The 13,052-nt window shown below is 38.4% G+C and overlaps 1 protein-coding gene across 1 annotated transcript; it reads left to right on the plus strand.

Annotated features, from left to right (window-relative positions):
• Positions 1-1,517: 1,517 nt before the first annotated feature.
• Positions 1,518-2,480, plus strand: LOC131513573 (olfactory receptor 2W1). The gene has a single exon (XM_058732675.1). It carries the CDS (start codon positions 1,518-1,520, stop codon positions 2,478-2,480), a length of 963 nt encoding a protein of 320 aa, XP_058588658.1.
• The last annotated feature ends 10,572 nt before the right edge of the window (positions 2,481-13,052 follow it).

The following is a 13,052-nucleotide window of genomic DNA, read 5'->3' on the forward strand; positions in this document are numbered from 1 at the left end:
TCGTGAGTTCGAGCCCCATGTCATGCTCTGTGCTGGCAGCCAGAGCCTGGAGCCTGCTTCTGCTTCTGTGTCTCCCTCTCTCTCTGCCCCTAACCCACTTGCATTCTGTCTCTGTCTCTCTCAAAAAATAAACATTAAAAAAAATTTTAAACTCTCAGCTATACTGGCCCTCTAGAGATCCCTTTTTCATGATACAGGATATCAAACAAAAAAAGATAGGTTGAGAGTATCCCTCTTTAAGCAAGAAACATTCGGAGCTGGACAAAAGAATGAACAGGATTGCAAAAGTAGAAGTCCAGAAAAGAAGGGGAAGGTTCCCAGAGCTTCCGATGGGAATGAGTTTTACATGCCAAACTGGGAGGAAGCCAGGAGTCCATGTGTCATGTGTATAAAGCAACTTCTGAGATGAGCATGAGGCATCGTGCAGATCCATGCAAGCATGGATTGGGGTTTTTCTTCAATGAAATGGAAAGGGGCTAGCAAATTAAAAGAACATGGATGATGTGACTGATTTTATTGAATCGTGTAACAATGTAAGCAAAAAAAAAAAGTCTGGATGAAAGGAGTGAAGACAGGGGCGCCTGAGTGGCCCAGTTGGTTAAGCGTCCAGCTTTAGCTCAGGTTGTGATTTCGCGGTCTGTGAGTTCTAGCCCCGCGTCGGGCTCTGTGCTGACAGCTCAGAACCTGGAGGCTGCTTCTGATTCTGTGTTTCCCTCTCTCTCTGACTCTCCCCCCATTCATGCTCTGTCTCTCTGTCTCAAAAATAAATAAATGTTAAAAAAAATTTAAATCTAGAAAATCTACAAAAGTCTAGAAAATCTAGAAAATCTAGAAAAGAGATGATCGTGATTTCGATTAGGGTAGTGACTATGGAAGCTTCTTGAAAGTGAGAATATACTTAAAATACAACTTGCATTAAAATTTACCATTTCGGCGATAAGTTAGGTATTGGGATGAGAGACATAAAGATGTCAGGAGTAAAAGGCCATATCTCCTACATGAGAAACCAGGACATCAGTGGTGCTACTCACTAAGAAGAGGAACACTATTTTCCTCATTCTGACATTAGCAAAATAATTACATTTTATAGGTAAATTTGCTGACCAGAAAAATAATGTGTTCATTATATCAAGCGAACAAGATTGGTAGAGAATCAGAGGGTCACATCACTTTAGAAACAGATCCTTTTCAAACTTGCAAATTTACATATGAAAACTTTCAGACCTTGAGTTTAAGAGTAATATCTCCAAGCTCACCTAGATAAAAATATAATATTAAGTCCAACACCATAAAATGATCTACAACAAATACCAGATTACTTGGCTATATTTACTTTCACCCATTATTTTTTAATTATTAGCATAAATTCTTTCCCTTTAGTTATGTGGTCTGTACTGACAATTTCTCCTCCTCCATCTCCTTCTCTTACTCCTCCTGCTCCTCCTCCTCATCCTCATCCCCATCCTCCTTCACCTCCTTCTGCTTTTCTCACTCTAGGATTTGGACACTGAAGGACTATGGGCCAAAACAATCACACTTCTCTGCACGGTTTTATTCTGCTCGGCTTCTCGGACCATCCCAAACTGGAGATGGTCCTATCAGGAGTTGTCACTCTCTTCTACTTCATTACATGGGTGGGTAACACAGCCATCATCCTTGCATCTCTCCTGGATTCCCATCTCCACACACCGATGTATTTTTTCCTCAGGAACCTATCTTTCCTGGATCTATGTTTCACAACCAGCATCATCCCTCAGATGCTCGTTAACTTGTGGGGACCTGACAAGACCATCAGCTATGTGGGCTGTGTCGCTCAACTCTACGTTTACATGTGGTTGGGTTCCACTGAGTGTCTCCTCCTCGCTGTTATGTCCTATGATCGTTTCACAGCTATTTGTAAGCCCCTGCATTATTTGGTAATCATGAACCCACATCTCTGTCTCAAGATGATAATCACAGTCTGGAGCATTAGTTTGGCCAATTCTGTATTATTATGTACACTCACCCTGAATTTGCCTCGATGTGGAAACAACCTTCTGGACCATTTCTTGTGTGAGTTGCCAGCTATGGTCAAGATAGCATGTATAGACACCACAACAGTTGAAATGTCTGTTTTTGCTTTGGGCATTGTCATTGTCCTTACACCACTCGGCCTTATTCTTATATCCTATGGCTACATCGCCAAAGCTGTGCTGAGAATAAAGTCAAAAGAAGGCCAACAAAAAGCAATTAATACCTGTGGATCTCATCTCACTGTCGTGTCCATCTTCTATGGAACTATTATCTACATGTACCTGCAACCAGGTAACAGTGCCTCCAAAGACCAGGGAAAGTTCCTCACCCTCTTTTACACGATCATCACTCCAAGTCTTAACCCTCTCGTTTATACCCTGCGGAACAAGGACATGAAGAATGCATTGAGGAAGCTGGTGACAGTTGACCGTGAATCTACAAAATCAAAGAGGGGCCAAAAGTCATAGAATCGTATTACCCTGGATAAGACAATGAAAAACATTTTCTAATTGTCTTTCCTTGTTTTATTCAAGTGCAATAAACACACAGTGTTATATTAGTTTTAGGTATACAATGTGATTCAACAATTCTATACATTTATCAATGCTCATCACGTGTACTTTCTTTTTTTTTTTTTAATTTTTTTTCAACGTTTTTTATTTATTTTTGGGACAGAGAGAGACAGAGCATGAACGGGGGAGGGGCAGAGAGAGAGGGAGACACAGAATCGGAAACAGGCTCCAGGCTCTGAGCCATCAGCCCAGAGCCTGACGCGGGGCTCGAACTCACGGACCGCGAGATTGTGACCTGGCTGAAGTCGGACGCCTAACCGACTGTGCCACCCAGGCGCCCCACATCACGTGTACTTTCAATCCCCTTTATCTATTTCACCCATCTCCTCACTCACCTCCCCTCTAGAAATTACTAATTCCCTATACTTAAGAGTCTATTTTTTATCTCTTTCTTTTCTTTGTTTGTTCATTTGTTTTGATGCCTAAATTCCACATATGAGTGAAATCATATGGTCTTTGTCTTTCTCTGACTGATTTCACTTAGCATTACATGCTCTTACTCAACCATGTTATGGTGGATTTTGTGGCATGATTTTGTTATTTTCATGGCTGAGTAATATTCCATTATGCATATACCACACCTTCTTTATCCACTCATCTATCAGTTGACACTTGGATTGCTTCCATATCTTGGCAGTAAATAGAGGGTGCCTATATCTTTTCAAATTAGTGTCTTTACTGGAATACTGGATCATATGGTGATTCTTTTTTTAATTTTTCAAGGAAACTCCATACTGTTTTCCACAGTGGCTATAACAATTTGCATTCCCACCAACAGTGCATGAGGATAGTAATTCCTTCGACATCAGCCAGAGAAACATTTTTTGAAATATGTCTCTTCTGATACGGAAAACAAAAGGAAATTAAACTATTGAGACTACAACAAAATTAAAAGGGTTTAAACAGCAAAGGAAACAATCAACAAAACAAGAAGGCAAACTAGTGAGTGGAAGAAATACTGAAATGTTATATCCAAAATATATAAATAATTTACACAACTCAACACCAAAAATCATCATCATCATCATCATCATCATCATCATCATCATCTGATTTGAAAATGGGCAGAGGGCTTGAATATGTGTTTTTCCAAAAAAGATGAATAGATAGGCAACACACACGAAAAGATGCTCGACATCACTAAGATTCAGAGAAATGCAAATTAAAACCACAATAAGAGATCACTTTTACACTTGTCACAATGGTTAAAATCAAAAATGCAAGAAATAACAAGTGTTGGTGAGAATGTGGAGAAAAAGGAACCCTAATGCACTGTTGGTGGGAATCTGTCTTTAATTTCTACTGAGGCAAGTAATTCCTAGGTCATAGAATTAATAGAATAGTTGGTGTATATGAACATTCTGTGGATGCAAACAATACTATACCCATCCTACTTAGCTCTTTTATGACTTTCATCATTGGCATATCTTCAGGGAAATTGGAACATTAGGAATTTTTATTTTTGTTTTTAACATAACACCAAGAGGCTATAAATATAAATGTGAAGACATGTGATTTATTCTAAAGACCCATAGGAAGTGTTTTGTTTATCTAGTTTTTATACTCTATGCTAATGCTTTATCTTCAGAAATATAGACCTGAATGGATGATTTCATTTACTTTGTGTGGTGCATGTAACATCATAATGTACAAATATTATACATCAAATCTCTTTTGATGCCATACAAACATTTATCCTGAATAATGGGTCTTCATTATTGAAGTTATTTCTTCTTTACCATGACACAAGGCAGTGAGAAGAAACAAATTAAAGCATTTAGAGGTAATAAAACAGTTTTATTCATTACTTATTCACTCATGAAACATTTATTCCACGCTGTCTCAATCTCAATGACTAGCTTGAGTTTAGTTAGGATTTGTCTTAGATATCTAGAGAATCATGGATTTGTGTAATTTTTGAGAAATGTAGATTCATACATTTTTATGTAGTGTAATTTCATAAAATGAATAACTTTTCATTTCCAATTATTGTGATATAGTAGTTAGCTTTTTATGGTGAAATATGATGACCTTTTAATTGGCCTTTGATATTTTCTGTGATCTGAAACCTTTCTCTAAAAGACCCTATCATTTAAGAATTATAATCAATCACATATATAATATTTTTTCCTCTGTCACCTCATAATTCTTGAAATGTGAAGAGGAGGAGTCACTGGATAATTTTTACTTTCCCACTCAGAACACAGAAATGCCTCACATAAAATATAATGTGATGTAGGATGCTGTCAATGTCCTTTCACCCACATCAATCTCCTTTACAGGTGCCTCCAGAAACAGTTCATCAGCCCACATAAAGTGTCAACAGAAAGAACATAAGTTCTGTGTCCCTGAGGTACACAGGTCTGTCCACCTCACCCATTATTCTTGTATTTTGAAAGTTTATTTTTAGTCTTGGCAAGAATCTTTAACTAATAACATTAGGATAAATATTAAGTCATTTGCTAACTTCAATAAGTACACCAAAAGTAGACTAGCAATGAACTCTTAGGAAAATAATATATCTTATACCTATAATTGTTTGTTTTTATGTGTGTCTTTAGTTCTATTTTTCCTTTGGCTTAGGTTTCTCCTGCACTAGGGCTGCAAAATAAACCAATATTTTAAATAATTAATCTCCCTCTTATTTCTTTTAAAGAATTGCATATTCTCAGACCATTATGCTAAGTTATAATAAATCCTTAAAATATATCGAGCCCCTATAAGTTAATCAGTACGTCTGTAAGAATTCAGGGAGACACCTCTCCAGGAACTAAGGAGCTGATCAGGGACATTTCCCTCCTCCTCCCCTCAGCATGAACACAGAGTCGCCTATGGGAAACAGTGCCACATGGGCACTGGCTGCCTAAATTGACTCACCAAGCTGCACCCCCCTGTACCCTGGCAGGATAGTCCTTCTCAGACAAGCTTGCCTCAGCCCCACTGTGGCAAGCCCCATCGCTCAGAAGTCCAGCACAAGCCACCACATCTCCTGACCAGAGAGTTCTGCAGGACCTCAGTTCTGGTGGAGCTGGTGTCAGGTCTCATTTAACAAGCCAACCAGAGCACACCTAGTTAAACTCACCACATTCAGACCAGGGACCAAACACTGTCCATGGGAAGCAAGGACAGTCTCTGCAGACGACTGGCCTGAAAGAAAGAGCAGCCAAAACACAACAGCAGAGCACATGAAGCACATACTGGAGGCACTCCCTGAAGCTTCTACATGACCTTTTCTTCCTAAGGCCATTACTTTCATGAGAAGGAGACATAAGAACTTTTCTAACACAGAGAAGGCGGCAGACTTAGAAAAAATCAAACGAGAAAGAATGAAATCTGGCCATTTGTAGCAACGTGGGTGGAACTGGACAGTGTTATGCTAAGTGAAATAAGTCAGGCAGAGAAAGACAGATACCATACGTTTTCACTCATATGTGGATCCTGCGAAATTTAACAGAAGACCATGGGGGAGGAGAAGGGGGAAAAAAAGTTACGAGAGGAAAGGAGGCAAACCATAAGAGACTTAAAAACTGAGAACAAACTGAGGGTTGATGGTGGGGGGAGGGGAAAGTGGGTGATGGGCACTGAGGAGGGCACCTGTTGAGATGAGCACTGGGTGTTGTATGGAAACCAATTTGACAAATTATATATTAAAAAAAGAAAGAAAAAGTGCAAATGAAAGAACAAGATAAGGTCACAGCCAGTGATCTAAGTGAGACAGATGTAAGTAACAGGCCTAATGGAGAATTTAAAGCAACAATCGTAAGGATATTCACTAGTTTTGAGAAAAGAACGGAAGACATCAGGGAGACCCCTACAGCAGAGATAAGAGTTTTAAAAAAGGAATCAATGAGAGAGGTAGAATGCAATAAATGAGATGGGAAACAGGCTTGATGAAATGAAGAGCAGGTGGAAGAAGCAGAGGAATGAACAAATGGTATGGAAAAGAAAATAATGGAAAAATAGTGAAGCTGAACAAAAGAGAGAAAGAAGTATGGATCACAAGAATAGGCTTTCCCTGTAGGGAACTCATCGATTCCACCAAATGTAAGAACATTCATATTTTAGAAGTCCCAGAAGAATAAGAGAGAGAAAAGGGGGCAGAAAGTGTAGTTCAAGAAAGGAGAGCTGAAAGCTTCCCTAATCTGGGGAAGGAAACGGACATCCCAATCCAAGAGACACAGAGAACTCCCATCAAAATCAAAACAGGCAGGCCAACAACAAAACATATTCTAATTAAATTTTCAAAATATAGTGATAAAATAAAAAATCTTAAAAGCAGCAAGATAAAAGAACTCAAATTACAAGGGAAACCCCATAAGGCCAGCTGCAAATTTCTCAACACACACTTAGCAAGTCAGAAGGGAGTGGCATGATATATTCAAAACCGTGAATGGGAAAAATATGCCACCAAGTATATCCTATCCAGCAAGGCTATCAGTCAAAATAGGAGAGATAAAGAGTTTCCCAATCAAAAACCAAAGGAGTTGGTTACCACTAAACCAGCCCTACAAGAAATATTAAAGGGAACTCTTTGAGTGGAAAGGAGAGACCACAAATGACAAAAGCAAGAAAGGATCAGAGAAAATCTCCAGAAACAATGACAAAAGAAATAATGAAATGCCAATAAATACCCACTTATCAATCACTACCTTGTATGTAAATGGACCAAAATGCTCCAATCAAAAGACAGGTTTGTGGCACCTGGGTGGCTCAGTTAGTTAAGCATTTGACTTCAGTTCATGTCATAATCTCACGGCTCATGAGTTTGAGCCCCGCATCAGGCTCTGTGCTGACAGCTAAGAGCCTGGAGACTGTTTCAGATTCTGTGTCTCCCTCACTCTCTGCCCCTGCCCCACTTGTGCTGTCTCTCTCTTTTGGAAATAAACATTAAATTTTAAAAATTTTAAAAAGGAGGGGAGCCTGGGTGGCTCAGTCGGTTGGGTGTCCAACTTCAGCTCAGGTCATGATCTCAGGATTCGTGAGTTCGAACCCCGTGTTGGGCTCTGTGCTGACAGTTTGGATCCTGGAGTCTGCCTCAGATTCTGTGTCTCCCTCTCTCTGTTCCTCCCCCACTCATGCTCTGTCTCCGTCTCTCTCTCTCAAAAATAAATAAAGCTTTAAAAAAAATTTTAAAGTTAAAAAAAGAGAGATATAGGTTGTCAGAATGGATGAGAAAATCAAGACCCATCTGTATGCTACCTACAGGAGACTCATTTTAGACCTAAGACATGTGCAGATTGGATATGAGTGGAGAAACATCTATTATGCAAACAGAAACCAAAAGAAACCAGAGTGGCAATACTTATATCAGACAAGACTTTTTTAATCTTGTATTGTTTTTATCCTGCTCTGGTATCACGGTAGTACTGCCTGCATGGAATGACTTTAAATATGTTCCCCCTATTCCATTATTTGTAAGATTTTGATAAAGATTGTCATTAAACTTTTTTTAATGTTTGTTAGAAATGACCAATGAAATCATGTGATCTTGTGCTTTTCTGTGCTGGGAGATTTTTAATTCCTAATTCAACTTTCATTCTTCTTATTGGTCTAAGATAATTTCCTATTTCTAGGCTTCAAGATCCTTGATTCAATCTTGGTAACCTCTGCATTTTTGGAAATTATCTGGGTTATTTTCTAAGTTATCTGATACTAATCTGTCATCACACTATGTATTTCTCTGGTTATCTGTTGTAATGTTTTCTCTTCCATTTCCCATTTTAATTTTCAAGTCTTCTCTCTTTTTTATTAATGTAGCTCAAGCATTGCCAATTTTGTTTTGTTTTGTTTTTTGAAAAACTGGTCATTACTTCCCAAGTTATCTTATTGTTTATTCTGGTCTCTATTTTATTTCTGGTTTTTCTTTGTTATTTCCTCTACTGAATTTCAGCCAAGTTTATACTGTTTCTAGTTCCTTGTGGTGTGATGGTAAGTTGTTTATTTGAATTTTTTTTCTTTTTTAAGGTTATTTTTATTTATTTTGAGAAAGCAACAGCAAGTGGGGGAGGGGCATAGAGAGAAGGAGGCAGAATCCCAGGCAGGCTCTGTAGTATCAACACAGAGCCCAGTACAGAACTCAAACTCACAAACCATGAGATCATGAACAGAGCTGAAATCCAGTCACCCACTTAACCAACTGAGCTACACAGGCACCCCTGAACTGTTTTTCTTAACACAACTATTTATAGCAAAAACTTCACTCTAACATCTGCTTTTGCTGCATCCCATATGTTTTGGAATATTTTGCTTTCTTTTTATTTTGTTTTCATACACATTTTGCTTTGCCATTTGATTTCTTATTTGGCCCATTGTTTGTGCAGTAGTGTGTTGTTTCATATTTACATATTAAATATTTATGATTTATATTGTAGATTTTCAAGCTTGGTTTTATTATTGTACTTTAGTTTTGTACCATTGTGGCTAGAAGATATAGTTGGTATGATTTCATTCTTCTTAAATTTGTAATATTCGTTATGTCTTTTTTTATGCGATTTAACCAGGGAATTCTTGTGTGTGTGCTTGCAAAAAAATGTGTATTCTATTTTTCTTGGAAGGAATGTTTTATATGTATCTTTTAGAACCATGTATTCTGAAGTATGCTTCAAGTAAAAATGTTCTTATTTTAAAAAATGGTAACTTTAGCTGAGAATACTCATTTAAAATAATGCATACCAGAAGGGATGTGGGTGGTAGGATGGGTGAAATTGGTCAAAGGGATTAAGAGTACAGTTACCATGATGAGCACTATGTCATCATGTATTGAATTGTTGAATCACTATTTTATACACCTGAAACTAATAAAACACTTATGTTAACTATATTGAAATTAACATAAAAACCTTAGGAGGGAGCCAAGATGGAAGAACAGCATGGAAGTTTTGTGTGTGTCTCACATCCATGAAATACATCCAGACCAACACTAAACCATCCTGCACAACTAGAAAACTGATTTCAGGATTAACACAACAATCTGCACAACCTGAACCACAGAATTCGGCAGGTACACAGTGCAGAGAGGTGAACTTGGGGAGTGAGAAGACGTGGAGGGCAGGGAGGTACTTTCATGCAGTGAGAGGATGGAGATGGGGGGGGGCGGAATACAGGAAAAGCACCCCTCCCCAAAAGAAGCTGAGAGAAAGTGGAAGATTGGAAACAGCCACAGGGACTAAACTAAAAAGGGAGAGAGGAGAAAGGAGAGGGTTTAAATTCCATTAAAACTGTAAACAAGGGGAGCAAATAGTCTGCAACTCTGCAGCTTGATACCTGGCAGTGCTCTGGTGGGAAGGGTGAATCCCCAGGAAAAGAGTGGGGTCCAGGAGGTTCTTGGACCACAGAGGGAAAAGCAGTTCCACTGCTGGAAGGACATTTGGTAGAGACTGTTGAAGCCACCTGGTCCCAGCAGACCCCAGAAAATAGCCACATTCCCTTATGCTGGAACAAGGTCGTTAAGGGTGAAGCCTGGTGCCAGATGTGTGTTTTAATTTTCCATAATCCCTGAAAAGCTGCTGCTACACTATCTCATGAACTTTTTCTGGGGCAGGATGGCACCTGGCCACAGTCTCAGGGCACCAGCAGCATCATGGTCCCACAAGCATTCTTGGGAGCAGCTGGCATTTGGCCATTGCTCAGTGAGACCCTCCACAGAGGGGTGGATGGGGTCAAAGCCACAGTCCTTCAGAAGCCAGGGGCTGGGGAAAACAGCCACATCTGAGACAAAACTCAGGGGAGAGGTACTGCCTGGGGCTTGGCCACAGACAGTGAAAAAGCAGGGAATGGATGATAGCTGAAGACAAAGGACAGGTACATGATTGCTGATTGGGGAGAACAGAGTTCCGATACTAGAGACTGGGTAGCTAGGTGACGTCATTTTCACCGTTCCAGCACATGCGCATAGGCACCCATGAACAACACAACAATCCATCCCAGTAGGCTAACAGCGCCATCTAGTGGAGAACGGAGCCATTACGCTAAGCCCCGCCCAACTGGGCCAACCTCGCTCTTCAAGAACACAAGTCTCACCGCCTCGTTAGTTTATGGACTATAAAGCGCTTCATAGACTGACTAGGGGAAAACGAAATAATTTCAGTCGTATTTCAATCTGTTAGCAGGTCCATCTATTAAATTTTCTTTTTATTCTCTTTTTCACAACTTTTCTTTTTCTTGAATACAGAAAGAGAAAAATTCATTTTTATTTTCAATTTTTATTAAAAATATGTTTCTTTAATATTTTTTACTATATTTTGTACTTTTGTGTAAATTTTTTCAAATTCTCTTTTACGTCCATCATTTTATTTTAGTCTACTCCACTGTATTCTTTTTTTTCCAATGTTCAAACGATTTCCATTTTTTTCTTTTTCTCTTTTTCGTTTCTTTTTTTCTTGAATACAGAAAGAGAAAAAATTTCTTTTTATTTTCAATTTTTATTAAAAATATTTTTCCTTAATTTGTTTCAGTATATGTTTTACTTTTATGGAAATTTTTTCAAATTCTATTTTACATCCATCATTTTATTTTAGTCTACTCCACTGTATTCGTTTTTTCCAATGTTCAAACGATTTCCATTATTTTTCTTTTTCCTTTCTTTTTTTCTTGAATACAGAAAGAGAAAGAATCTTTTTATTTTCAATTTTTATTAAAAATATTTTTCCTTAATTTGTTTCACTGTATGTTTTACTTTTATGGAAATTTTTTCAAATTCTATTTTACTTCTATCATTTTATTTTAGTCTACTACACTGTATTCCACTTTTCAAATTTTCGAATGATTTCATTTTTTTCTTTTCTTTTTTCTCTTCAGAAAAAGAAAAAAACTCACTTTTATTTTTAATTTTTATTAAAATATTTTTCATTAATTTTTTTCTACTATATTGTTTACTTCTGTGTGGATTTTTTTCAAATTCTATTTTACTTCCATTATTTCATTTTAGTCTACTTCAGTGTATTCATTTTTTCAAATTCTCAAATGATTTCATTTTTCCCCCCTCTTTTCTCTAATCTATCAAACCACTTTCAACACCCAGACCAAAACATACCTAGGATATAGCATCATTTATTCATTTGTGTGTGTGTGTGAGTCTGTGTTTTAAATTTCTGATTTTAATATTTTTTAGTTTTAATTTTTCTACCTCATTAATTCCTTTTCTCCCTTCAAAATGATGAAATGAAGGAATTCACTCCAAAAGATAGAGCATGAAGAAACGACAGCCAGGGATTTAACCAAAAGATACAAGCAAGATGTCTGAACCAGAATTTAGAATCACGATAATAAGAATACTAGCAGGAGTTGAAAACAGACTAGAATCCCTTTCTGCAGAGGTAAAAGAAGTAAACACTAGTCAGCATGAAATAAACACTGCTATAACTGAGCTGCAATCATGCATGGATGCTGCAGCAGCAAAGATGCATGAGGCACAACAGAGAATCAGCAATATAGAGGACAGACTTCTGGAGAATAATGAAGCAGATAAAAAGAGGGAGATTAAGGCAAAAGAGCACGACTTAAGAATTAGAGAAATCAGTGACTCATTAAAAAGGAACAACATCAGAATCATAGCAGTGCCAGAAGAGGAAGACAGAGAAATAGGGGTAGAAGAGTTATGTGAGCAAATCATAGTGGAAAACTTTCCTGACCTGGGGAAAGACACAGAGGTCAAAATCCAGGAAGCACAGAGGATCCACATTAGATTCAACAATAACCGATCATCAACACAGCATATCATAGTCAAATTCACAAAATATTCAGGCAAGAAGAGAATCATGAAAGCAGCAAGGGAAAAAAAGTCCCTAACCTACAAGGGAAGACAGATCAGGTTTGCAGCAGACCTATCCACAGAAACTTGGCAGGCCAGAAAGGAGTGGGAGGATGTATTCAATGTACTGAGTCAGAAAAACATGCAGCCAAGAATTCTTTATCCACCAAGGCTGTCATTCAAAATAGAAGGAGAGATAAAAAGTTCCCCAGACAAACAAAAATTAAAGGAGTTTGTGACCACTAAACCAGCCCTGCAAGAAATTTTAAGGGGGACTCCCTGAGAGGAGAAAAGATGAATAAATAAACAAATAAATAAATACCCAAAGCAACAAAGATTAGAAAGGACCAGAGAACACCACCAGAAACTCCAACTCTACAAGCATCATAATGGCAATAAATTCATATCTTTCAGTACTCACTCTAAATGCTAATGGACTCAATGCTCCAATCAAAAGACATACAGTAACAGAATGGATAAGAAAACAAGACCCATCTATATGCTGTTTACAAGAGACCCACTTTAGACCTAAAGACACCTTCAGATTGGGGGCGCCTGGGTGGCGCAGTCGGTTAAGCGTCCGACTTCAGCCAGGTCACGATCTCGCGGTCCGTGAGTTCAAGCCCCGCGTCAGGCTCTGGGCTGATGGCTCGGAGCCTGGAGCCTGTTTCCGATTCTGTGTCTCCCTCTCTCTCTGCCCCTCCCCCGTTCATGCTCTG

The sequence above is a fragment of the Neofelis nebulosa genome, chromosome 6 (assembly GCF_028018385.1).
Source record: "Neofelis nebulosa isolate mNeoNeb1 chromosome 6, mNeoNeb1.pri, whole genome shotgun sequence".
In the NCBI taxonomy this organism is placed as follows: domain Eukaryota; kingdom Metazoa; phylum Chordata; class Mammalia; order Carnivora; family Felidae; genus Neofelis; species Neofelis nebulosa.